This window comes from Hemicordylus capensis, chromosome 6 (genome assembly GCF_027244095.1).
Source record: "Hemicordylus capensis ecotype Gifberg chromosome 6, rHemCap1.1.pri, whole genome shotgun sequence".
NCBI lineage: Eukaryota > Metazoa > Chordata > Lepidosauria > Squamata > Cordylidae > Hemicordylus > Hemicordylus capensis.
The window spans coordinates 4,579,881-4,605,552 of NC_069662.1; the positions used below are offsets into that span (position 1 = coordinate 4,579,881).

The window sequence follows — 25,672 nt, forward strand, 5'->3', positions numbered from 1 at the left end:
GGAGACTACATGTGAACACTGTAAGATATTCCCCTTAGGGGATGGGGCAGCTCTGGGAAGGGCATCTGCACACTTGCTTGCAGAAGGAGGTTCCAAGTTCCCTCTCTGGCAGCAGGTCCAGGATAGGGCTGAGAGAGATTCCTGCCTGCAACCTGGGAGAAGCCGCTGCCAGTCTGTGTAGACAATACTGAGCTAGATGGACCAATGGTCTGACTCAGTATAAAGCAGCATGCTATGTAAGGGTTGAAAACTCCAGTGCCCAGTCTTCTTTTGGGTGTAGTCTCAGGCCCACTGACATTATGACTTTTCAGAACAAAGTCAGATCACATCTACTACGAAGGTCTCCCATTCTGCAACATCATTGTTTCTCATGGTTGAAAATTCATACATCAGGTACAGGTCCCAGCATCCATTTCAATACACTTGTTCTTTATTTAAAAATAAAGTCTTACATACACACAGAAGAGAAAGACAATATATTTGTGTAGCTATAAACTACTCAATAAAGTGCAAAAGGGAAAGAGTGTTTGGTCGCAGTAGGCACAGGACTCAGGGAGGCCAAGGCTTATTTTTGTAAACTAGGAAGGATTTTTTTTTTTTAAAGGCCCTTTCACTATCACCATTCCTCAGTGTTAAGGACTAGAAACTTGACTTCTTTAAAAAGATAGTTAAAAGAAGGGGCTTGCTGCTATGAAAGGAAGGCCCTACAATTCAGAACAGAGCTGGTCTTGTGGTAGCAAGCATGAATGGTCCCCTTTGCTAAGCAGGGTCTACCCTGGTTTGCATTTGAATGGGAGACATGTGTGAGCACTGCAAGATATTCCCCTCAGGGGGCGGGGCTGCTCCGGGAAGAGTACCTGCATGCTTGCATGAAGGTGGTTCCAAATTCCCTCCCTGGCATCTCCAGATAGGGCCAAGAGAGATTCCTGCCTGCAGCCTTGGAAAAGCCGCTTCCAAACTGCGCAGACAATACTGAGCTAGATGGACCAATGGTCTGACTCGGTAGAAGTCCCTATGAGTGGCAGCTGGTGCTCTCTGGACTGGGAGGGGGCATGGCACCTAATGGTAGGCAGAGCCTCGTAGGTACCTTTCTTGTACACACACATGTAGAAGAACCTAATTTCCCCTCAAATGAAGCATACCTGCAGGATCCACAAGATCTCTCCTTCCACATGCAGTGCATGCAAACACGAGTACCAAGATCTTCTATACAGTAAGACAAAGCATCTTCTTGTGTTTCCTTGCACACAAGACCATTGCATGTAAACCAAAACAACTCTTCAAAGCAGCATAAGGAGCCATAATCTGAGCTCAGAATCGGAATGAAGCTAGTTGTTTTCTGGGAAAGATGATGGACAACGATCAGGCAACAGCTTCCCGCTGTAAATCAATCAACCAATAACTGCCCTCAAAAGGAGCCTCATATTAGAAGCCTGGCTGAATTCCTTCCAAGGGAGCAACAGAAGATGCAGTGGGGGTGTGAGACAAAGTCCGCCCTCTTGCTCCATGTCTCTGCCCCGGACCTGGCACGAGGCTTCCTCTGACACAGACATGAATGTATGTGCACATCTTTCTGTCTGTCTGTGTGTGCACAAAGCCACTCCATTCCCCAGGGGAAGCCAAGATCTGTATTTTTGAAGATTTGTAAGAAATGAGCTCAGTAACCCTGCAATACCTTTGTACTTTTAAAAAGAAGCAGCTCTGCTTTTCCTCCCCCCATCCTACCCCACTTAGCCTCATTCTCTCTAGCATATTTACAAAAGAGAGGGCAGTTCCATGATCCTTACTGATTGACTTTTATCTCTAAATTAACCTGAAAGCACCGCTCAACAAATGAATTTAAAAGGGGGGGGGAGAGAACAATTACTTCCCTTTTCTTTTTCTCCTCTCCCTGGCTGCCCCCCACCCCTGATATAAGCCTGAAAGGAGTCTGGCTGAAGTAAGGAGAAAGAGATTGGATTCCCTAGATTGCTATTTCAACTTGCGGGGGCGGGATGTTGTCCCCAATCCCCACTACTTCTGTTTTTCCCGGGTGTGGTGCTTCCTTCTGACAATAATTATTTATTGCTGGAACTGTTGTAGAGATGCAGTCTATGCATATGGACTCAGAAGTAAACATGCACTTTTTCTATGAGACAGGATGCACTGTCAGGGAATTTTGCTCAGTTAATCCAATTCAAAATAAGTTTAAGGCTGCAATCCTCTTCGTAGAAAATAGGCTCCCATGGGGCTTACTTCCAAGCAATCATGCCTAGGATCTGGCTACTAACTAGGCTGGCTGCAGTTCTCTGCACAGCATATGCACATTGGGTTCTTTACACAGAAGTCAGTACCACGGGGATCAATGGAATTTAGCTCGCTAAGTAGAGTGTGGATTTGATTTAAGCCACAATCTGCAGCATCCCCACCCATAATCTAAATTGCTAGTATAGATTAGAGGTCACATTTCCCCAGAAGAGTTTTTTAATTGACCACGGACAGTCTGTTTGAGCTATGAATGAGTGGCCAGAACAAACTGCTTCCAAGTGCCACCCAAGTGGCAGATTTGGTGAAAAATGTTGCTTGGAGCAAAGCAGACCCCCGCCCCCCTTCAAAGTCCCAGAGGAAGCCAGGTCACTTGGCCAACTCCACAGCACCAGTGGCAACACTGGCAGCCACAACTTGGCTGGGAAGAGATGAAAGTTCCCTTTAAGGATCGTCGGCCTACAGCCCTTCCCTCTGGGGTCCTCCGGAGCAGAGCCAGGGAGGCATTCAGAGCCTGAAGGAGTGATTCACTTATGGAGCAAAGCAGGGGATAAGGTCCCGCTAGATGGACAGGGAGGGGGGAAATCTCCGTGGGGACCTGCACGAACCTCCTCACAGAGAAAGGAAGGGGACTCCTCACATCCTTTCCCCTGCCCACTTCAGCGTGGAGAACTGCAACGCATGTGTTGACTTGGAACTCAGTCTAGTCTAACCTGCTCCGGGCGGTGATGTCCACTTTAGTGGGGGGAATATAAGCACACTCCCACTGCCTTTCGTGTGGACACATTTGAATGTGCATGTGCAGAGAAAGCAGTGCAGAGGGGACGATGGAAGCACCAACCACAAACCACAGTATGTCTCCTCTGTCAGGAGACGGGGAAGAGAAAAACAAGCAGAGAGACAGGCCAGCCGAGACAGGGGAAAAAAAACGGTGGTGAGGGGTTTTTTTTGCTGTATTCTGGCGGCGGCGGGGGGTGGGGGTGGGCACCCCTCTTGCTCACACAGAAGAGCCGCTGCTAATTCTTATGTGACCCCATATATAGGAAGTAACCACATAGACGACCCTGGGAGCCATTGCTTGACCACTCTAGTGTTTTCACAGATTCTGACCCACAGGCACAACCAGGTCACTGACAAAGCTGGACCCTCCAAGACTAACGGGCTATGTATGAAGTTCCTCCCTAATCGATAAGATTGTTACCCCTAGAGAAACCACTCCAGTTTCACACGGGGCTGCTCACTATTGCAATCGGGTCAGGCTGCTGCCTACAGAGTTCTGCCCCAAAGTCAATGTACAAGGAAGGTATATTGTTGCCCAAGCCCAGATTCCACAGGCCCAGGCAAGAACTGAAGATCTGCAGCTTCTCAGGCTGAAATGTACGGATGCAAGGAAGTGACCATCAGGACAGGAGCGGCTTCCGTTGCAGGGGGAGCAGAAAGAGAGAGCAGCCGACGAGCAAAGATTTGTTCCATCTGTGGGGCAGAGAACAGAAAAGAGATTGAGGACTCGTTATCCCACCGGTAGAAATGTCTAAAATCCCACAGAACTTCTTTGACCTCACGCAACTCCTATGCCTCTTTAGTACGCATCTCTGCAGCCACTACACAACACACCCTGGCTCAGTCTACAGTGCTTGCTTCTCCGGGACCCATAATGGTCCGGAGAACCAGGACCCATCATGGTCAGGAGAACTTCTATTCTGGACTCTGCCTGCCCATAATGTATTTCTACCATGAATCACAATCACCATCCATAATACACTTCTACCCTGGTACTACCAGCCGCAATGCCCTCTGTTCTGCCTACCCACAACTAAGGATGTGCAAATTGATTCAAGTTTGACTCAAATCTGGCAGATTCAAATCCAAATCAGATCACCCCTGAAAAGGGTAAATTGATTAAAAATCAAATAGGCCAGATGAATTCGAATCAATTCAATGTCTGTTTCAGGAAGTTTGGGCACCTTTTCAGCACCCTGATTGGGCAAAAAAAGGAACCAAATTAGGTTGAATCAATTCCATTCGAATTGGCCTGTTTCGGGCCAATTTGATTCAAATTCAAATCTACTTGGCCAGTTTCTATTCGAATCTGAAAATTCGATTCGTGCACATCCCTACCCACAATGCATTTCTGCCATGATTCCCAGCCACCATTCATTTCTGTGCCAAATCCCCCAACTATCCACAATGCATTTCTGTCCCAATTCCCAGCCACTACAACCAGTACAACCCTGCCCCACTACCAATCTTGGTAGCACTTGGAGCCTTCCCCTCCATCCCTCCATCATGCATTTTGTCCTGAACCCTACCAACCCATTATGCATTCCTTTCTGAACTTCCATTTATGACAGTGTTCTTCACTGAAAGAATGCTGAGAAATGCAGCCCTTCCTGTCACTTTCCCCAGGAGAGCTCTTAAGAGAGGGCTCCATCTCTCTTAAAGGGCCCTCCTAGCACTGGGGAAAGCACAGTACTGTGCAGAGGTCAGCACCGTAGGAAATGGGGCTCACACTGAAGGCCCTTTACCCAATAGCGAAGATCACTGGTTGATGATATTCCTGTGCTCTCTCCAGCAGTGATCCAGATTTCACTTCCGCCCTCCACCGGCATATATTCACTAAGCACTTCAGCCCCAGACTCAGAAAACCCACAAGATGTGTCTGGCCTTGCTACTGACCAACCTCCCACAATGCGTAGCGTGCCTCTGTCCTGCCATGGTGGGCCCTCTATGGCCCCTTCTTCCTAATGCACCTCTGCCTTAGCCACACTTAGCAGTCATGCATCTCACCTGGATGAGGATGAGTTTGCTATCATTTCCTCCCAGCTCCTCTCCAACACTCAAGATAACCAGGTGCTCAGGATGACACTGCTGGTCCAGTGCTGTGGGGGAAAGAAGAGTCAGTTTTAGGCCGGCTGTTTAAGCTGATTAACTCCCTAAAAGGAGCATTACAGCATCTTAGCAAGCTCTAAGGCTTAAGGAGGAGTTCTCAAACTTAGGTCCCCAGAAGCTAGGTACGTTGGAAGTTGCCTTATACCGAATCAGACCACTGCTCCATTGATTTGTTGTGATTCAATACTTCTCTCCAGACCTTTTTAATTGTGTAAGTTAAAACATAAAAAGAGGAACAAACCTTTTGACGTATATACGTCAGTTTCAGTGTTCTATATCCCACTGTTTAAAGGCCACACTCTCATATTCAAGACTTTCCCCAATCTAATTAAACACCAGGTTAATACATAACAAAAGCGGGAGGAGAGAGGAGGAGGAGGAGGTTGATGACTCACAGCTATGCCTGTTTATCGCTGACACTGATAGAGATGTGCAGGGAACCGGTGGTTCAAAGGCAGTGGGGCTCTCCCTTTAAGAGCGGGGGGAGGGTGCATTTACTCCTCCTGCTGCTTCCCCCCCCCACCTGCATCAGTTTTTTTAGCAGCCCATGGAGGCGGCAGAGTATCTCCCTGCCACCCCGTTGCCCTCCTCTTCCAGATATGACCGGAAGTTGCTGTGCACAACCCTAGACACTGAGAGAGAAAAAACCTGAGACTGAGAAGGTATGAAGCAAAAATGTTACTTGCACCCTTTAATGGCCTATGTACTTTAAGATGTCTTTCATTTCTTCTTTGCCATTGACCTCAGGCTGTAGTTTATCCAAATATAATGCTTCCCTGTTCAGATTCAGTGCACAATGTTCAGATTCTAAAATGCTTACTTGGAGAGGCATTCTGATTCCATTATGTTTATTTTTCATATGTCTGGACCATGCTTTCCCCTTGTTTGTTTATTTAGAATCTGCTAGGTGTTCTTTGAATCTGGTGACCAGATGTCTTCCTATTTCCCCCGTATAATTATACCCTACGTAATTATAAACAGTGACTCAGCACATCCACTAACAACTAAAGTACAAACGGTGAAAAATATAGTTAAAAGAGCAGCTGAAGTTTCATCTCAGGAATATAAGGGACAGACTAGGAATCTAGCAGAGATAAATGGATATAAATTCCCCTTAAGAAGAACAGGGGTCTCCAAATATGAGGCAGGCTTACCCATGTTAAAGATTCCCTTTATTTCTAATAATTTTATCAGGCAATGCCAGAAAAGTTTAAAGAAATATGGGATCAAGGCTAAGGGAGTGTGCTCAACCACTAAAACCTTGAAGCAACAGTCACTACGGTCCAGAATATATGACAAAAAGTGTGAAACTGAAGCCTGCCTGGTCTGTGAAACTGGGGAAGGCAATTGCAAGCAGAAAGGGGTTGTCTATAAAACCACTTGTGGAGAATGTGGTGAAAATTACATAGAGGAGAGGCTACAAAGGCTAAAACTACAATTAAAACAAGTTTTAAAAACTGAAATTAAAAGTTATCAATGAAAAGCTAAACGCTGAGAAACCTACCAGATAAAAGCAGAGGACAGGATATTAGAAAGCCTCTCTAACATATGAGTCTTCAGCTGTTAAGCACTGCAGGAGGGAGCCTGGCAAAGCCCTTCTGGGAGGGTGTTCCAAAATCCATCCAGCTCAGGACTGTCTACCCTGGCTGGCAGCAGCTCTCCAAGGATTCAGGCAGAAGAATCTCCCAGCCCTACCTGGAGATGTTGCCACATAATGAACCTGGGACCTTCTGGCTTTACCACTACGGCCCCATCCCGAAGCGAAATACCATACAGCAGACGGCACTTGGGGTGTAGCCACCCATCCAAATGCAAACCAGAGTGGACCCTGCTTAGCCAAGGAGACAGTCGCTGTTCACTACCGCATGCTCAGCTCTCTTCCCTGGACTGCAGCTCCCATCACCCCCTGTCCTAAGGGCCAAGTTTGAGAAGCCCTCTTCCAAGGCTACTGAATGATCGCCACTTTCCTCAGGAAAATTCTGAGGCCCGTGGGTGGCCGGTTTGGAGAGAGGGTTTGGAGACACTCTCACCTTTTTTAAACGCTTTGGTGCTAAACACCTGAAGGAAGTCGTTCGTCTTCAGCTTGCCTGGGGGCTCTTGGGCCCCGGGGCTCTTGGGCCCCTGGCAGTAGATGCTGGCCTCGCTCCGGCACTGGAGGAAGATCCCTTCAGGGTTGCTGGCCGCCATCAGGCCTTTCTCCAGGTCCTTCAGCAGCAGCTTAATGGCTTCCCGCTTACAGGGGTCCTGCACGCTGTCTGGGGCAGGCAGCACCACGCGGCGCATGCTGTTGGTCGGCGCTCCCGGGGAGGCAGCGACGGACGTGATGAGGCAGTCGCCCTCCGGCAGGCAGACGCTGTACACCTGCTCACCGCCATTGTAGAAGACAGACAGCCGGATGGAGAAGTCGGCTAGGAACGGAGGAAAGGGAGGTGAGTCCCTTGCCACCGGCTTCTATTCAGTGTGGTTTAAAAACTGGCAAGCATTCTCCTGGTCTGCCCTCTCCTCTCCCTGGCCTCCTGCTAGGGATGTGCACGGAACCACAGAGGCGCGGTCCAGCGCTGGTGGGGGTCTCCCTTTAAGGGCAGGGGGGGTTGCACTTACCCCTCCCGCTGCTTTCCCCCCGCCGGTGCTCCATTTTTCTGAAATGTTTTGCAGGTGGCAGGGAGGAATGCTGCTGCCCCCAAAACATTTCAGATATACGGCACGCCGGTGGGGGGAAAGCAGCAAGAGGTATAAGTGCAAACCCCACCCCCCCTTAAAGAACCACCACCCCCAGCGCCGGACCAGGCCACGTTCGAACCGGTTCAGAGGCCTCTATAATGGCTTCCAGACCGGTTCGTGCACATCCTTACCTCCGGCAGGCCCTTCCAAGGCACGCAGGTGGAGGTCGTCTCTCCCATCTCACCTGTTCCTGTCTTCACGGGGGTCACCACTGATGAGGTCTCTGGCTTCAAATGGAGGGTGATCTCATTCAGATCTGGTGCTGATTGTGACAAGAGGGGACAGGAGAAAAGCGACAGGGCGTGAGAAATGTGGAGTGGCACCAGTCTTACCGATAGCTAAGCTATCCTTTCCTGAAAGGTCATGCAAGCGTCCTGTAGCCTAGCATGCCATGCCTAGGAGAAGGCAGTAAGGAGCTGGGGGGGGGGGAGTTAACCTTCTTTTCCCTCACTTGCTAGAGAACCCCTTGATGTGGGAATGGATACTGGCCAATTGTGACAAGTCGGCCCATTATTCTGGGCTTAATTTCAGACAAGGATCAAGCCCAGACTCTGTTTTGGAACTTGGAAGTCCAAAACAACATCTGGGCTTATATAAGCAGATATGAGCCTGTGCAGAGTGCATTTCCTCCACCACTGAGTAACAGCAGCCAGCACCCACACTTCTGAAATGTGAATCTAAGATAGCACGACGTCTGGGCAACACTGAAATCCAGTACCTCAAAAATGGAACACAGTGGGCCATGATCAATTCCCCACTCCACTCAGCCACCCACACAAGAATTAAGTCAGAGATTATTAATTGGTGGTTCTTGCCCTACCCCATTAATTTTCAAGAAGAGTGGTGGGAGATGGCAACACATCAGAAATGTTACACTCTCAATCCCCGAACGTCCATCATGTAACCACAGGGATCAAGGAGAGAGAAAGACAGAGGGTGATGTAGTGGAGTGGAGAAAGTTACTCTGTACATGCTCAGAGGCATGCTCTTTTCTAACAGGACCAACCAAGGAACATAGGGAGCTTATACCAGATCAGATCTTCGGTCCGTCTAGCTCAGTATTGTCTACACGGACTGGCAGCGGCTTCTCCAAGGTTGCAGGCAGGAGTCTCTCTCCCAGCCCTACCTGGAGATGCTGCCAGGGAGTGAACTCTTGGCCAAGCAGAGGCACGGCCCCTGAGCTAAGCTGGTACCAGAGAAGAAACAGGCTCAGCATATACAGAGGGCAAGCCCCGTGTCCTCTCCCTGCCCAAATGAGTCAGTCTGCACAATCTCCAGTCACGGTCCCTGGGGAAGGAGAGGCTAAGGCCAAGGCAGAGCTCCCTGCTCCTTTTCAACAGGACTCTGCTTCTTCCAGCCATACAGAGAAGGACGCTTCAGCAAATGCAGACATTCTCCGGGAAGGAAGCGGGGCAAGGCACCCCGTGGTCTCCACAGCCCAGAAGTGGGGTGCTTTGCTCCTGAACCCATCCCCCCACCCCACAGGAGCCACATCTCGCACTATGCTCCGGGGCTCATGGCAATCCAGTCATGACTTACGGGGCGATCTGAATTCCCCCACCTGGTTCACCGGGCTGAGGGCTGCCCTCCACTGCCTGGTAGGTAGAAGGGGCCACCCCGTGGCTATCCCCGGCTTCCAATCCGGAATCCCCTTCCTGGAGAGCAAGGAAGAGAGGTTAGGCTGTGGCTGCACCAGAACTCTGCTCATGTTCTATGCTGCCGGCTCTGATCTTTGCACCTTTCCCTTCTCCTCCATGGCCAATTTTTTTAAAAAAGCTTTTAGCTCAAAATGGGGTGGGGGGTGCAGAGACACAAACTCCGCCCCCCCCCCCCTTAGCTGAATTTTAGGGCTAAAATCTTTAAATGCTCTAACTGCCACATTGGTCAACTAAACTGGCTGATTAATCCGTGAGAGAAAACATTCAACTGAGGGTGTCTCAACTCTGGTCCGCAGCTCTAATGGAGCAGACCATCTCCTCTAAAGAAGGCCTTTTATTCCAATTAGGAGTATGAACTTGCAATTTAATAATTAAAAGCTACCTTGGACTGCCTTCAGTATCTGAACTGAATATATTGGGCGGGTTCAGACAACTCAAGAAACGGCAGACACCCATTCCCAGAGCTCAAACCCGGTTTCTAGTGTCGGGGCGGTTATGTTGACCTTGGGCGTGTCGTCTGACCCCACCAATGTCCACATATTCGGCTCTACTTGTGTTTCCAAACTCAGTATCTGTGACCAACTTCAAGGGTTAGTTATCCATGTCGGATTCGGAACTCAAGTAGAGAGGAATATGCCCCCATTGGGGGGGTTTAGACGACTGGAAGCTGAACCTGCCTTCTTCTAGACCAGGGTTTCTCAACCACCGGTCCGTGAGGAGTTGAATGCCGGTCCGTGTTGGTCCATGAGGAATTAACCCCCCCCCCACATAACAATTTCGAGCCAATGCAGGCCACCATTGCTGGGAGCCCTCCAGAGCTCATTTCTAGGCAGGCAGCCCCCACTGCTGGGATAAAGTTTATTTCGAGGAAGATAAATGAGTGTTATCCCAGCAGCGAGGGCTGCCTGCCTAGAAATGAGCTCTGGAGATCATTTCAAGTCCCAGCTTGAAATTGTTTTGGGGGGTGCCTGGGGGTGGGGGGCGAGGGGTGGGGCGATCCCTTTACTAACTGCTGGTCCAGGAGACTGTGCACAAAGGCTGTACCGGTCCATGACTCCAAAAACATGGAGAAACACTGTTCTAGACTACCTTCAAAAGGCCAGAGAAACTGCAGGTTTGGTAATCTGCAAATCTATTACATGTTAACAGGTCAATAGTCAAGTTATCTACCCACAGATAATTCTTTCGCCCAACTGAGTTTGCTCAATTCCTCTTATGCAACCACGTCCCCCAAATAAAATCTGGTGGAGAGAAAAAATATGGCCTTGACCTGAGATCCTGAAGGGATCCGATTTCGCATAATTTCATAAAACAAATCCCTATTAAAATGAATCAGTTCAATGCCAGCTTATATACAGAACAAATACAAGGTTACCCCTTTGAAAAAGGGCCAGCATTCATGCTAACAGTTTTCTTCTCCACCCCACTTAAAACTTAAATAATGGGAAGAAGCATGCGCTATTAAATGGCCACATCTTAAAATATCTACAAGGATTCCAATGGAAGCCACTTAAATCTACAATTTAAAGAAGCACAGAGGGACATCAGCAACAATCTTTGGGATGAATGTCACTTCTCTCTCGGTCACTTCTCTCTCAGCCTAACCTACTTCACAGGGTCATCGTGAGGAGGAACTTAAGCATGTAGTACACCGCTCTGGGCTCCTTGGAGGAAGAGCGGGATATAAAATGTAAAAAAGAAAGAAAGTCACACCGAGGAGACCCCAGCAACAGCCACTAGAAGGGACATGATGCTGAAATGCCTAGGGACAGATGCTCTCCTCCTACTAAACCTAAGAGAATCACCACTTGTGGCTGTTGGCATTTACATTAAATAGAAATCAAAGATGCTAAATCAATTTAAGGCACTGGGGGAAAACACTGATTTATTTTGTACATTTATATTCCGCTTTTCCTCCAAGGAGCCCAGAGCGGTGTACATTGTTAATTTTCTCCTCACAACAACCCCGTGAGGTAGGTTAGGCTGAGAGATCAGTGACTGGCCCAGAGTCACCCAGCAAGGATGATTTGAACTCGGTGGTGCAGCGGGGAAGTAACCTGCCTAGAGAGTAGGAGGCTGTTGGTTCGAATCCCCGCTGGGCAGCAGCGATCTAGGAAGGTGCTGAAAAGCATCATCTCCTACTGCGCAGGGGGAGGCCATGGTCAACCCCTCCTGTCTTCTACCCAAGACAACCACAGGGCTTCTGTGGGCACCAGGAGTTGACACTGACTCGATGGCACCACCTTTCCTTTCTTTGTCCTCATCAGTCCTACTCCAACACTCTAACCTCGACACCACGCTGGCTCCCATTCAAAATCTTCTGGAAAAACGCATCACTGGCACTCACCATTTTCAGCACACACACGGAGGCAGGAATCTGAGCAACTTGTAGGGAAGGACTTTCAATCTCCAGCTCCAAGGACACCGTGACATGTTCCAGCTTCACCTTCTTGGACTTCCGTGCCTGCACTGGCTTCCCTAAGAATAAAACGAAATGGTAGCGGGCAGGATTTCGGGCACGGCCAGGGCCAGGTCCTCTGTACACACAAAACGCCAAATTCTGTAGCAAGGGAAAACAGATTCTGCAACATGAATATACTCTGCTGCAAGCTGTTATCTGTTTCCTTGTGTTGCACCACTATTCAGGGAAGGGGGGTGGCACAGAAGAGAACAGGGGAGGGTCCAGAAGCGTGGGTCGCCAGATGTTGCTGGGACTACAAATGGCCAAAGGCCACTGTGTCTGGGGGTGATGGGAGTTGTAGTCCAACAATCGACCCGAGCTTCAAGAACCCTGGACTAGGGATCTCCAAGAGAGAGTTCTCAGTCTCTTCGCCAATTCACAATTCCCAGAATTCTTTGGAGGGGGACGCAACGACTGTTAAATAGGCATCAAACCCACAGATCCATGGTGCATTTGGCACGATCAGAGGTGCCCCAAATACAGGGCTAACCCATGCCGTTGACAAAAGGCAGTGGGGATCTCTCATGTTCTAGTTCTCCAAATTAAACCAACCCTGCGCCCCTCCACACCCATTTTGTGGTGGGCAGCAAGTGGGATAATCAGAGTAAGCAATGCCTCCTTTGCTGCGCAGGGTCAGCCCTGGTTTGCAATTGGATAGGGGACTACATGTGAGGGGTTAGGGGATGCGGCCACAGGTTAGTGGCAAAGCACCTGCTTGCATGAAGGAAGCCCCAGGTTCAGCCCCTGGCAGCATCTCCAGGTAGGGCAGGGGGAGTTTTCTGCCTGAAGCCTTGGAGAGCTGCTGCCAGCCAGAGCAGGCCAGGGCTGCTCAACTTCAGCCCTCCTGCATATGTTGGCCTACAATTCCCACAATCCCTGGCTGCTGGCCACTGTGGCTGGGGATTATGGGAGTTGTAGTCCAAAAACAGCTGGGGGGTGCCTAAGTTGAGCAGGCCTGGAGTAGACAATGCTGAGCTGGACGGATCAAGAGCCTGACTCCATGGAAGGCATTTTCCTGTTCCTGAAACAGAAATATTCTGCTCAGAGGAAGCTCTCGGGACCAGACCTGACACCACAGAGACATTTTAAAGGGGACTAAAAAAGCCTGTGGAAGGGAAGTGTGGCGGCTCAGATCCTCACCAGCCCGCTGCTCCTCCAACGGAACCAGGCGATACACCTTGTAAGGCTCTGCGATGCTCAGCCGGGAGCGCTCCGGCACCTCCTTGAACTCGGGGCTCTTGCTCAGGGCGCAGCGGACACGCGTCTTCCATGTGGCAGGGTCCACATGCTCCCCTTCGCGGTACTTCCCCTTGAAGATGGCCCACGCCTGAGAAGAGACGTTGGAGCGGATCAATTTTCACCAGGGCGGAGGGGGCCGAGTTCTCCTGGAGGCCACGGACCCAGCCCAGGCGTGGAGAAGCCTGCAGGTGTGTGTCCCCAGCAAGCTTAGCCACACTGGATTCTGAGTAGCATGCTGGATTCTAGGGACCCGTGTTCCCTTCTAACAGGGAATCCCAGACGTTGTTGACTACAACTCCCATAACCCCCAAGCAAACGCCATTGCAACTGGAGATTCTGGGAGTTGTAGTCAACAACATCTGGGATTCCCTGTTAGAGGGGACATCGGTGGGGACTTGGATGATTCATCAGGCTTCTAGTTCAAGGTGGGAAAGGCAAGAGAATAAAGGGGCAGGGGTCTCCCGAGTTCTAGAACTCCAGGGTTAAGAGACAGGAGACTTGCGTACATTGATGTTTAATTTTGGGGCGGGGTGTCAGGAGAGTTGAGCAGGCTCGCCAGAACCATCTGAGGACAAAGACAGCAGGAATGTTTGTTCTTGTTCCGTAAATTTTAATATAAATACACACAGCCGGACTCTGGTAAGCCAAATCCAAATAGCAACTGGGAGCTGCTCCAACTGCATCAGGGTGTGGCTGGTCAGTCAATTGTAACCTCCTCATTGATTCCGGGACCCTGATTTGCCTGGGCTGGCGACTTGGCTTCACCTAAATGCAAAAGGATCGGGGGGGGCGCCTCCTTCATCCCAGACTCAAAACCTCATACCCAGCCATCTCGCTGGCCTAGAAGGGGGGCCGACTCACCAAGGCCGACCCACTTAGTTTCCCACGGCCGCTTGCTTGGGCCCAGATGGAAGTCCAGTCCCCAAACTGGATAATTGGTTTGGCCGCACGTGAATACTGTGCCAGACGCCCAGTTGCTTCGTATGCAGCGATGCAGCACCCTTAAACCCCATTTCTGTAGCTACAACACTTTTTTGTATACGAGGACAGAGGATGGGGAAATGCCAAACAATTAGAGACAGAGACGTAAGTTTCGGGCAGTATAAAAATATGTTAAATAAATAAATAAATTTGGTGAAGGTTCCCATGAGTCTAGTTTTCTGCGGAACGTGATCCATTCCTATAAGTTTCACAACACCAGTCAAACTGGGCAGATTCAAAGTTGCAATTAACATTTTTTCAGGTGACGACCCCTACAAAGCACATTACACATTTTGCATACATGTAACGGTCAGCTCTTTGGGCATGACAAAATTAGCAGGAAGCTATTGATTTGGGTGTCTTGTTTTCCCCTTTAAATTCCAACAATGCAACTGAGTTGTCACATCTTTAAAACACATTCATAAGTTATTTCCAATAAAAGGAATTCCCAAGCAGACTCTGAATTTGTCTGAATGTGACATGTATACCACATGGTTCTGCTTTATTAAATCCCCCCCGCAAAATCAAATATGCCATTTCTACTACTTCGGGCTTTGGGGAAAACCCTGAATATACTTAAGAGAGAATGTAAAAATTATCATGTACTTTAAAACTAACGTTTTGCTCACTAAACAGGACATGCCAGAGCAGATCCCAGTCTGATTAGGGTACCAGAAACCCCACATCCATGAGTCCTGTACCTTGAAAAAGCTGGCATCTTCTTCTGGCCGGTATTCCTGCTTTCCGGCATGTTTCCAGGGGATGCGAAACATGGTCTTGGCTGGGGGGTCATCCCAGACAAGTCCAGGGAACTTCCCACTCTCCACCTGTTCCACAGTCCACTGACGCAGCTTCCGTGTGGATCGCACTCCCCGCCCGGGCGTTGCCATTCTTGCTGGGGAAACAAAAGGGAACTCAGCAGCCAGGAAAAGGGATCAGCTGGGGCCTGTGTGGGAGTTTATGCAGGACTAAGAAAAGCCTGAAATGCAGATGGAAACAGCAGGGAATGATGGCCTGTATCAATGGGTCTGTTAACCAAGGAAAGCCAATTTAATTGAATGCCTTTCAGTAGACTAATGCCTTGATTTAGACAAATACCCTACAAAACTTCAGCAAAGACCAGGAAGGAAGGAAGGCAGCGAGCATGTTTAATACAATTTTTTATACAATTTCCTGCTTCATACAGAGATACCACATTATTAGGAAGAACAGCCCTGCTGGATCAGGCCCAAGGCCCATCCAGTCCAGCATCCTGTTTCACACAGTGACCCACCAGATATGCTGGAAGCCTACAGGCAGGGCATGCCCTCCCTCCTGCTGTTACTCCCCTGCAACTGGTGGCCTGTAGCCCTCCGACTAGTAGCCGTTGATAGACCTCTCTTCCATGAAATTGTCCAGGCCCCTTTTAAAACCATCCAAGCTAGTGGCCATCGCCACATCCAGCGGCAGAGAATTCCATAGATTAATTATGTGCAGTGTGAAAAAGGACTTCCTTTTATAAAGCAACAAGAGGAAATACCAGTTATGGGGCCGACCAGACCAGAAGTGGGGTAGACCACAAGATAAACTGCCAAGAAAGAGGAGGAAATATGGCCAGAAACCAAACAAAGCCCCAGAACATGAAAATCCAGAATCAGGGATGGCCAGCCTGGGACTATGTTCACACAACGCAACAATGCAGCTGGGGGTGATGGGAGTTGTAGTCCAACAACTGGAAATTCTCAAGTTGGCCACCAAGATTCAGATGACGGTAAAAAGCCATGGAAAGGGCAATTGTAGACATAAAGGGAATGCCACCAGGCTGAGGTGTTTGGGCCATTAGAGAGGAGGGAGTGAAGGTCGTCTGGATGGGTAAAGGGCACTGAGAAAATGCCCCCAGGCCTGTGGGGTGCCCTTCCACCGACTGCACAGCCTGGTAAGGGCGGAGGCAGCAAGCGCTGCTATCAACTCGGCCAGACACGGCACCGGCACCGTGTGACAGCCAAGATGGTGGCAATGGCTCTTGGCCCTCTCTAAGCAGGCTGAGGCCCCACAGACCCAATTCTGCCCTGGCCCCAATTCTTGTGCAAAGGATTCCACAGGCAGAGCTGCCTGCTTGTATCACAGCAGGGTTTCGAACCCAAGGCCAAGTCCCAATAGCGTCCCCCTTAAGACTCTGCTTGCATATCGCCCCCCCGGCCCCCTGAATAAAAGGGGAGAAGGAAACAGCAGCAGCAAAGCACACCCACAAACACACCTATACGGGGAAAAGGCTTTAAAACAAAAGTCAAAACAATGTGGTCTTGTTAGTTTTCAAATGATTGTTTAAAAGTCGTCAAAACGATATGGTTTTATTCGCCTTGATCCTTTTTTATTAGTTTTACCATCTGTGAGCCGCTCCACACCGTATTGTACCGGAGGGGTGGGAATCGGATAGACACATTTTAAATAAACACATAAAAAACACTATCCCTTTCTTGCAAAAACAATCGCGACAACGACGACTACCACTATGAATATTTCTATACCGCTCCTCCACCAAAAGTTCTTGAAGTGGTTTACACAGAAAAGACAAACAATATTTTCCGGGTGCGTAGCTTCGAAGAATGGGGGTTAATCTTTGCTACAAAATAATTACGATCCTGGTGGAATGAACATCAGTTGAAGAACACAGCACTAACCACCCATTGTTCGAATTTGTAGACCATCCGGAATAGAACACCGTGTTAACTCCTGGAATAGCCCGGCTCGATCCTGTGCAGAGTTAGGTGTGCCTAACCTCCCAGGCTGGCATCCAGACCAAGTAAAGGAGGACATCATTTCAACAGGACTACTCAGGAGTAACGTCGTCTGGACTGGCTGTCAAGCGCTGGTTTCAAGAGATCGCGCCAGCCGGGGGCGAGAAGAATCGATACCCGATTCTAACCTCACCTCCCGCCCAGGCTTGTTTGGGTTTGGTTTTTGGTTTTCTCACCTCCACCCAGCCCTTTTACTCATATAGCCTGCAAGCCGAGCCGCTCGAAGGCGTTCTTACGATACGACAAGCAGGGCTGGGCGGGCTAGTCCTGCCTGGACAGCATCGCCAGAGAGAGAACAGACGGGCGAGAGAGAGAGAGAGAGAGAGAGAGAGAGAGAGGATACAGCTGATCCTTGGAGGGAGAAAGGGAGCAAAAGTAGGAATTATTATTATTTATTTATTCGATTTCTATACCGCCCTTCCAAAAATGGCTTTCAGGGCGGTTCACACAGAGAAATAACAAACAAATAAATAAGATCGATCCCTGTCCCCAAAGGACTCACAATCTGAAATGCAAGAAAGATCAGGAAAGGAATAGACCAGAGTGAGAACGGGAGAGATCAGGGAGGGAGAGAGGAATGAAACCTTAGAAAGAAGAAAAAAGAAAAAGACCAGCAAAGGAGTAGAGAGAGCGATCAGGGACGGAGGAAGAGAGGAATTAAACCTCAGAAGGAAGAAAAGAAAAGAGGAGAAAAGAAAAGGATTCAGCTGATTTTTGGAGGAAGAGAGAGGGAGGGAGGGAGCAAGAGAGACCAGGAAAGAAGCACAGAAAGAGGACTGAAGGATACATAAAGGGAGGAGGAAAGGAGCAGATCCTTGCGCGGGGGGGGGGGGGGTCCAAAGAGTCCGGACAGTCGGTCCTGGCAGCAGAGCAAGGGGCTTGCATGCGTGCCGGAGGAGGAGGAGGAGGAGGAGAGGGTTGGCACCTGTGCTGGGCTGCGCCGCGTCCTCTCTCGCTGCCGCTGCCGCTGCCGCCTCTCTCTGCCCGGGCCAGCCGCGACTGTGGCGAAGCGTCAGCTGTGCCCCTAGGCGCCCCCGCCCCCGCCGCCGCCCCTCGCTCCTTCGGTCTCCTCCTCCCCGGCAGTTTCTCCGGGGCTTCGCTGCCTTTCCTAGAAATCACGTGGCGGCTTCTGTGCTGCTGGGCTGGGGCTCGCCCTCCAGGCGGCAGCAGAGAGGAGGAAGCGCGGCTCGCAGCCGCGCGGCAGGAGTTGCATAACTGGGCCCGGGGCGGGGGTGGCAGTATCTCCGCGTCCTAGAAGAGGAGTTGGGCAATCGGCGGTCGCTCGCCTGGTTGCCGCTTTCTGCGTGTGATCTTTATCCCAGCTGGCTGCTGCCCCCAAACCATTCGGGTAAAATTGCGGTCCTTTCTGCACAGAGGGAAGACAGAAGGCTTAGGAGGGTAACAAGGAGCGAACTGTTGCGCTCTGTCCATGCAGTCATCTTGGGAGGGCATTCTTGCAAATTTTCATGTCTGACATCAATAACGCCACTGTATAATAGTTCTTCTGTTTTAAAAGCTTTTAAAACGCCATTGCAAGCTTGGCCACTGCGGGCCGGATGGTCTGGTTGCATCTGAATGGGAGACTTGATGTGTGAGCCCTGGAAGATCTTCCCCTCAGGGGATGGAGCCGTTCCGGGGAGAGCAGAAGGTTCCCGGTTCCCTCCCTGGCAGCATCTCCAAGATAATAGAAGAAGATTCTTTTTTTAGGACAATTTTTTTAATGGAACCAACAACTACCAAAGCAAATAGCTGAGAGAGATTCCTGCCTGCAACCTTGGAGAAGTCGCTGCCAGTCTGTGTAGACAATACTGAACTAGATGGACCCATGGTCTGATTCAGTATATGGCAGCCTCCTATGTTCCCATGTCAGGACACACTGAGAGTGGGAAATATTGCAACACTGTCATCACCCCTTTTCCTTCTCTAGCGATGTAGACCTTGGCAAAAATCCACCCCTACCCAGATGGTTCCGACCACCTCAGCTGCCTCATGCTCTACTGGGAAGAAAAAGGCACTTTGCACATGTTTGCAGGACAGCTCTCCTTTAGTTCTGTTTCTACAACTGTGTTGGGGTGGCTTGCCTGCGGCTCTCCAGCTGCTGTTTGACTACAACTCTCATCATCCCCAGCCGTAGCTCTGGAAAAGAACCTGGGCTACACAGCTCCCAACATGCCCTGTTCAGAAAGTGTTCTGCACACACATCGTTATTAGGAACTATACAGTGCAGGGGGGGGCATGCTGCCCCACCCACCTCCCCACTTGAACTGACACTGATGTCAAAATGCTGGATTAAAACGCTGACACTGGCGTCAAGGAGAGGCAGAGCAGTAATCATGAGTGACTTCAATTACCCACACACAGACTGGGTATATTCACAGTCGGGTAATGACAGAGAGGTCAAATTTCTAGATATGCGGAATGACTGTGCCCTAGAACAATTGGTCTTGGAACCAACCAGAGAGAAGGTGATCTTGGACTTAATCCTGAGTGGCACCCAGGACCTGGTGCGTGATGTCAGTGTCATGGATACTTTCGGGAACAGTGACCGCAGTGCGATCAAATTCAGCATTCATGCGGGGAGAGAATCACCAAGGAAGTCTAACACAGACACTTTGAATTTCAGAAGAAGACACTTCTCCAAATGAGGATGGTGAAAAGAAAGCTGAAAGGGAAAATCAAGAGAGTCATTTCAGTCCAGAATGCATGGAGTTTACTCAAAACCACAATACTAGAAGCCCAGTTAGATTGTAAACCCCAAAGGAGGAAAGGTACCACCAAGTCTAGGAGGATGCCAGCATGGCTAACAAGTAAAGTCAAAGAAGCCATAAAAGGGAAGAAGACTTCCTTCTGAAATCAGAAGGCCTGCCCAAAGGAGGAGAACAAAAAGGAACACAAACTCTGGCAAAAGAAATGCAAGGTGACAATAAGGGAGGCAAAAAGAGTTTGAGGAACATTTGGCTAAAAGCTCAAGGGGAATTTATTATTTATTTATTGAATTTATATACCGCCTAGTATAAAAATATCTAGGCGGTGTACAGAATTAAAACATACAATATAACACATTTAAAATTCATAAAAAGATGAAAATTATAGATAAAACACACAACAAAAACTTATTTAAATATATCAGAAGCAGGAAACCTGCCAGGGAGGCAGTTGGACCATTAGACAATGAGGGAGTGAAAGGGATGATTAAGGAAGATATGGAGGTTGCAGAGAAGCTAAATGAGTTCTTTGCATCCGTCTTCACGGCAGAGGATACTGAGCATATATGTGTTCCTGAACAGGGCTTTTCAGGGATGCAGGCTAAAGAACTGAGTCAGATAGAAGTGACAAGAGATGATGTTCTGGCGGCTAAGGCAGTGGGCCTGGAGTAGGTAAGCGGCTTCCCTGCACTGTGCGATTCGCGAGCATGATGTCCAGGGACTGGAGGTAGGAGAAACATGGAGACAACACTGGGGAGACATGACAGCATGGGTCAGACTAGAGGACCACAAGGGGTCCCGGACCAATGGATAGAACTATCTGGGTGGAGCCAGGAAGCCAAGATAGGCGGAGCCCTTCCTGACTTCCAGAGGGCCAATGAGGCAGAGGCAGAGAGAGGAAAGGGTGAGGGGCTGGGCCAGGATAGATTACAGGCCACAGGGGGTTGTCGAGGAAAGCAGTGGAAGCCATAGAGGCAGAGCAGACCAAGATACATTGGGAAGACACAGCAGTCCAACTCTTGGAGGGGAGTTGGAGGAGGAGAGAAAGATGGGGAAGCAGGAAGGCTAAGGAGATTTCGACCCAGGTCACCCTTGGGCTTCAGCACGACTTTGCGAACACAGAGACCTCTTTCCAGGCTTCTCATATACATGACTTGTCTGAGCCTTCCTTTTTCCAGCGTGTACATGCATCTTTCCTGGAGTGCAAAACACAGGTCCTCCATGCCAGCTCCACATGTAGGGGTGCAGTGTGTGTGTGTGTGTGTGTGTGTGTGTGTGTGAAAAAATGGCCATGCCGTGTAACGGGTGTACAGTGTGCACAGGTACAGATCTGTAAACAGGTACAGTCCTTCACATGTTGTGCAGAATGCAGGTAGTGAAGCACACTTCCTTTCTGTGCCATGCATTTGAAGGGCCTGTATCCAGGTTCACTTTTAACATGAAGACAGGTATGGCCATGCACACAAACACACATCTGCATGTGCAGACATCCGTACACTCGTACAGCATAATGTCTGAACTGGGCTTTTATGCCCAAGAGAAAAAAGGGAGAATTGGGACCAAGTAGGCACAATATTTAGATCTGCACAAAAAAAGAAAGAAAAAGCCACACTTTTTGTTGGTTCAAAATCACAGAACACTTTATTTATAGATATGCATTTCCTCTTTAGTGAGGAGTCACAGTGAAGGGGCTTGGATAGCAGTTGAAGAAGCAATCGAGAGGAAGAGGAATCCAGGCTTTCCTGGAACTATAACAGCTTCTTAGTATTTGGTTACTGCAGGGTTCTCGAGGTTAGGTTCCCAGATGTTGTTAGACTACAACTCACATCATCCCCTGTGGCAGGGGATGATGTAAGTTGTAGTCCAACATCATCCAGGAACCTGAGAACCCCTGGGTTAACGAGTCATATTCCCAACCCACCACGGTGAGGGTGCAGGGGGAATCTCCCATTAGAGTCCAGCAATTCTCTTTTAATTGTTTGCGGGGGAAACCCAGATGAAGTTACACCGAAGCTAAAATCCTCCCCCCGCTCTTCCCTTCCCTCTCAGAGTCTCCGGAATAGTTTTTTCTGTGGGTGAGAATGGGATATTGGCGAAGACAACTGCTCCAAAGGCACTCTGAAACATGAAGACCCCCAAGACACCAGATTAAAAAGGTGCCCTTCCATCCAGCTTGCTCCCTGCAAAAAGGGAGAGAGGACCCAGCCTTGCTTCTGGCCCTGGCTACTTCCGCCTGCGTGGGATTTTGGGGCCGAGAGGCACCTCGTCCATGAGTTTCTGTGGCGGGGGGTGGGGGGGAGAAGCGGGGAAAGAAAAGACGCATTAACCAAGTGGGGAGGACCATTCGGCTTTTCCAGCCCTCAGCCCATGGACCCCCCGTGCGCCCCCCGCCAAGGAATCCCATTTCACCTTAGCCAAGCGCCCACGGTAGGCTTCATCATCTTCGGCTGGTCCACGAGGCAACAGCACCGCCCCTGGAAGATGGCGGCGGCAGACAATTTCCAGCTCGGGCAGCGTGTAGAGTGTGGCTGGATCCAGGGAGTGGCTGTTGATGTGGCTGACCAGGTACTCCTTGTAGTGTGCTCTGGGGGAAGGCGGGGGGGACGGGACGACAACAACAACAGACGCACTGTTTTTGGCTCGCGAAAATGTGTCCTGTGAGACGCAGAGCTGGTCTTGTGGGAGCCAGCATGACTTGTCCCCTTAGCTAAGCAGGGTCCACCCTGGTTGCATATGAAGGGGAGGCTAGAAGTGTGAGCAGCACTGTAAGATATTCCCCTCAGGGGATGGAGCCGCTCTGGGAAGAGCAGAAGGTTCCAAGTTCCCTCCCTGGCAGCATCTCTAGGTAGGGCTGAGAGAGATTCTTGCCTGCAACCTTGGAGAAGCTGCTGCCAGTCTGTGCAGATAATACTGAGCTAGATGGACCAAGGGTCTGACTCAGTATATGGCAGCTTCCTATGTTCCTATATAAGAGGATATTGGGATAGGAGGAGGATTGTTTATGTTCATGCTTGCCGGTGCTTTCACAAGAAGGTTCCAAGTTCCCTCCCTGGCAGCATCTCCAAGATAGGGCTGAGAGAGATTACTGCCTGCAACCTGGGAGAAGCCGCTGCCAGTCTATGAAGACAGTACTGAGCTAGATGGACCAAGGGTCTGACTCAGTATCTGGCAGCTCCCTATGTTCCTATGATAAACAGGGCCCCTTCCTCTCTACCTCACAGACACCGCACCCCACCTTCGTGCGTCCCTCCCTACTCCGAAATCCCCAACCATCACGCCCTGTTCCCCCTCCTTGACAATCACTGCATGATTCTGGTCCACAGCCCCACACACAACGGCATTACTCACTGACAGAGACCAGCGTAGCCAGCTTGGGTCTCTTTCCCGCAAGGCTCGTCCTTCAAGCCATTCATGGTCTCCTTCTGTTCCATCACACGGCAGCCACCTATGGACAAGTGGGGAAGGCTGAGCTGGTAAGAAGACGGCTGCTTCTTCACTCTACAGACCCAGCCCAGTTTCAAAGAAATTTGCAACTTAGAGGCTAGAACAGAGGCCTTTGTTTGGGAGATCGGGAGCCCAAACAAAGACAACCCTTGAGAAACAATCCCACTGGCATCACCCTGTACCCAGTGTGCACTGAGAGCCAGTGTGGTGTAGTGGTTAGAGAGCTGAACCAGGACTGGGGAAACCCAAGTTCAAATCCTCGTTCGGCCATGAAACTCACTGGGTCACTTCTCTCTTGGGTAACCTGATTCACAGGGTTGCTGCGAGGATAAACACTACTCTGAGCTCCTTGGAGGACGAGCGGGATATAAATGTAGTAAAATAAATAAATACGAAATGGTACCGCCAACGGGTCTTTAAAGAAAAGGAAAGAGGGTGTGCCCACAACAACATGGCTCATTCTGGTCAAGCGGTTTCTCTGCCTGATATGTCACATTACCCAGAATTCTTTGCAAAAAAGCAACAGAGAATCAAGGCACCCAACTTCTAGCTATGAAGGTTTCCCAGAATCCTTTTGTGCTCACCTCCGGGAGTTGCACGAGTCCCTGCCGGGGGGTCTGTGTTAAACACGACGTTGTTATCCTGGGAAGGAAACACGTCAAGCATGAACTCCAGGCTGTCACCCTAGATCAGGCCTGCCCAACTCTGACCCCCTCCCAGCTGCTTTTGGACTACAACTCCCATAATCCCTAGCTGGAGTGGCTAATATCCAGGGATTGTGGGAGTTGTAGGCCAACATCTGCAGGAGGGCTGAAGTTGAGCAGCACCGCCCTAGATACATGGGATTTCCCCCCCCCCCATTTTCACTCGGTGGGCAGCTCCAACCTCAGCTTCTCCTTCCAAGTCCAGACTCACCTGTAAGAGGTGCTGCAAGCGAGGAATATCCCAGTCACGCAGGTAGAAAAGGCAGTCGCGGGGGTGGTGGCCGTGGAGGGACCTCCGGACAGGGCAGTCCGGTGTGGGGCATTTCTGGATGGAGACGGAGAACGAGGTGAAGCCAGGCTGCAAACGCAGCTGACGACACCCCGGACAAATGGATTTCTGTTCCTCAGCATGGTTGTGTGGAAAACTGCCCAGGGGTCAGCACTTAAGGCCCCCGAGCTAAACCCGGCCCAAAAGCTGCCAACCCAGAGAGGAGAGCTGATCTTGTGGTCACAAGCATGACTTGTCCCCATAGCTAAGCAGGGTCTGCCCTGGTTGCATCTGAATGGGAGACTTGATGTGTGAGCACTAGAAGATATTCACCTCAGGGGATGAAGCCGCTCAGGGAAGAGCAGAAGGTTCCAAGTTCCCTCCCTGGCAGCATCTCCAAGATAGGGCTAAGAGAGATTCCTGCCTGCAACCTGGGAGAAGCCGCTGCCAGTCTGTGAAGACAATACTGAGCTAGATGGACCAATGGTCTGACTCAGTATATGGCAGTTTCCTAGGTTCCTATGAGAAGGGTGTGTGTGTGTATGAAATGGCATCTGTGGCCTCGATATCTTACCCTGCTCTCCCGCAAATCTTTTTGCAAAATGGTCCTCCCAGAAATCCAGCTCCTGACCAGACTTGTTGACTTCCCTATTGATCTTTTTTGGGGTGGGGTGGGTGGGTGGAGAGGATGTAATAAAACAAGACTTCTTTCTTCAGTTCCTCTGCCCCTCCCTCCCTCCCCAGTGAGTCACCCTCCCTCCTACATCTCCAGATAACCCTGCCTGTGATGCAATTTAGCAGTTACCCCCAGTTTCTCCAGAACTGCATCAATCCCTGACTGAGCAAAATATTCCAGCTAATGCATCGTGAAGGAGAGTGGTCGTATTTCACAGTTTTATTCTGATCAGTGCCTTTTTTAAAAGTTAGGTATCATGCAATGTTTCCTCAGTCTTTCAAAACAAACAAACCTGGACGTCCAGACAGCAAACTCTGTCATCATCATGGTTCCTTTGAAATCTGATCCTCTTCTGTAACACCATCAGCAGATACTGCCAAATGTGAACCTTTTAATCTTTTCCCCATTAGCTGAGCAAAGCCTCCCGTTCCCGGCACTCAACACTCGCCTGCCTTTCTGCTTCAGCCTCTCATGTTACCCGCCTTCAGAAGAACTGCTTTTCCTTAACGATTTCCAGGAAAATGATCACACATCGCCAAGCTTTCCCCCATGACCCATAAGGACTAGAAACCCCTCCTGATATTAAAATGTGAACATGCCAATTCTTAGGATTTAGTGAATGTTCCAATAATGTATTATAATTCATACTGAACATTAATTTACAGGTTGCATTCATTGTTGGGGATGGGACAGAGCATCAGCTTAGCAGGTAGAAAGTTCAAGGTTCAATCCCTGGCAGCATCTCCAGGTAGGACTGAGAAAAGTGTTTTGCCTGAAGCCTGGGAAAGCCACTGCCAGTCAGAGTTGACCATACTGAGACAGAAGAACCAACGGTCTGACTCAGTAGACAGCAGCTTCCTATGCTCCTATCAATTTAGATGCATTTAGGAGGGAAGCCCGTGTAA

General features: G+C 49.7%; 2 protein-coding genes and 1 long non-coding RNA gene across 8 annotated transcripts in view; 1 reads left to right on the plus strand and 2 right to left on the minus strand.

Moving 5' to 3' along the window:
* Positions 1 to 408: 408 nt before the first annotated feature.
* Positions 409 to 19,739, minus strand: IRF9 (interferon regulatory factor 9). The gene is made up of 10 exons (XM_053258848.1): positions 19,426 to 19,739; positions 17,896 to 18,644; positions 14,895 to 15,088; positions 13,114 to 13,300; positions 11,860 to 11,990; positions 9,416 to 9,509; positions 8,039 to 8,116; positions 7,164 to 7,541; positions 5,032 to 5,123; positions 409 to 3,717 (listed from the first exon to the last, which is right to left on the minus strand). Exons 3-10 carry the CDS (start codon positions 15,081 to 15,083, stop codon positions 3,610 to 3,612), a joined length of 1,257 nt encoding a protein of 418 aa, XP_053114823.1. The 5' UTR covers positions 15,084 to 15,088; positions 17,896 to 18,644; positions 19,426 to 19,739; the 3' UTR covers positions 409 to 3,609.
* On the plus strand, positions 5,597 to 13,506 carry LOC128328786 (uncharacterized). Of its 2 annotated transcripts, none has more exons than XR_008309396.1 (3): positions 5,597 to 5,795; positions 7,373 to 7,562; positions 13,004 to 13,506. It is a non-coding gene; the product is annotated as an uncharacterized LOC128328786 (long non-coding RNA). The 2 variants fall into 2 exon arrangements; XR_008309397.1 differs by lacking the exon at positions 13,004 to 13,506 and adding an exon at positions 11,780 to 11,909.
* A 1,548-nt stretch (positions 19,740 to 21,287) lies between the features above and the next one.
* RNF31 (ring finger protein 31) overlaps positions 21,288 to 25,672 on the minus strand; it is a 46,743-nt gene continuing 42,358 nt past the window's right edge. For all 5 annotated transcript variants that reach the window (XM_053258843.1, XM_053258845.1, XM_053258842.1 and 2 more), the window contains 5 exons: positions 24,035 to 24,148; positions 23,704 to 23,761; positions 23,024 to 23,120; positions 22,085 to 22,259; positions 21,288 to 21,952 (listed from right to left, as the gene is read on the minus strand). In XM_053258843.1, coding sequence (XP_053114818.1) covers positions 21,899 to 21,952; positions 22,085 to 22,259; positions 23,024 to 23,120; positions 23,704 to 23,761; positions 24,035 to 24,148 — 498 coding nt within the window. In that variant the 3' untranslated portion in view covers positions 21,288 to 21,898. The remainder of the gene's footprint in view (positions 21,953 to 22,084; positions 22,260 to 23,023; positions 23,121 to 23,703; positions 23,762 to 24,034; positions 24,149 to 25,672) is intronic.

Bases quoted from the DNA above. Each gene is read 5' to 3' on its own strand.
- IRF9 (XM_053258848.1), bottom strand. From the start codon at position 15,083: ATGGCAACGCCCGGGCGGGGAGTGCGATCCACACGGAAGCTGCGTCAG. The intron at 9,510-11,859 runs GTGAGTGCCAGT...CTTGCTCTCCAG, and splicing joins CCGTGTGTGTGCTGAAAATG to GAAGGGGATTCCGGATTGGA. The intron at 7,542-8,038 runs GTGAGATGGGAG...CTCCGTTCCTAG, and splicing joins CCCCGTGAAGACAGGAACAG to CCGACTTCTCCATCCGGCTG.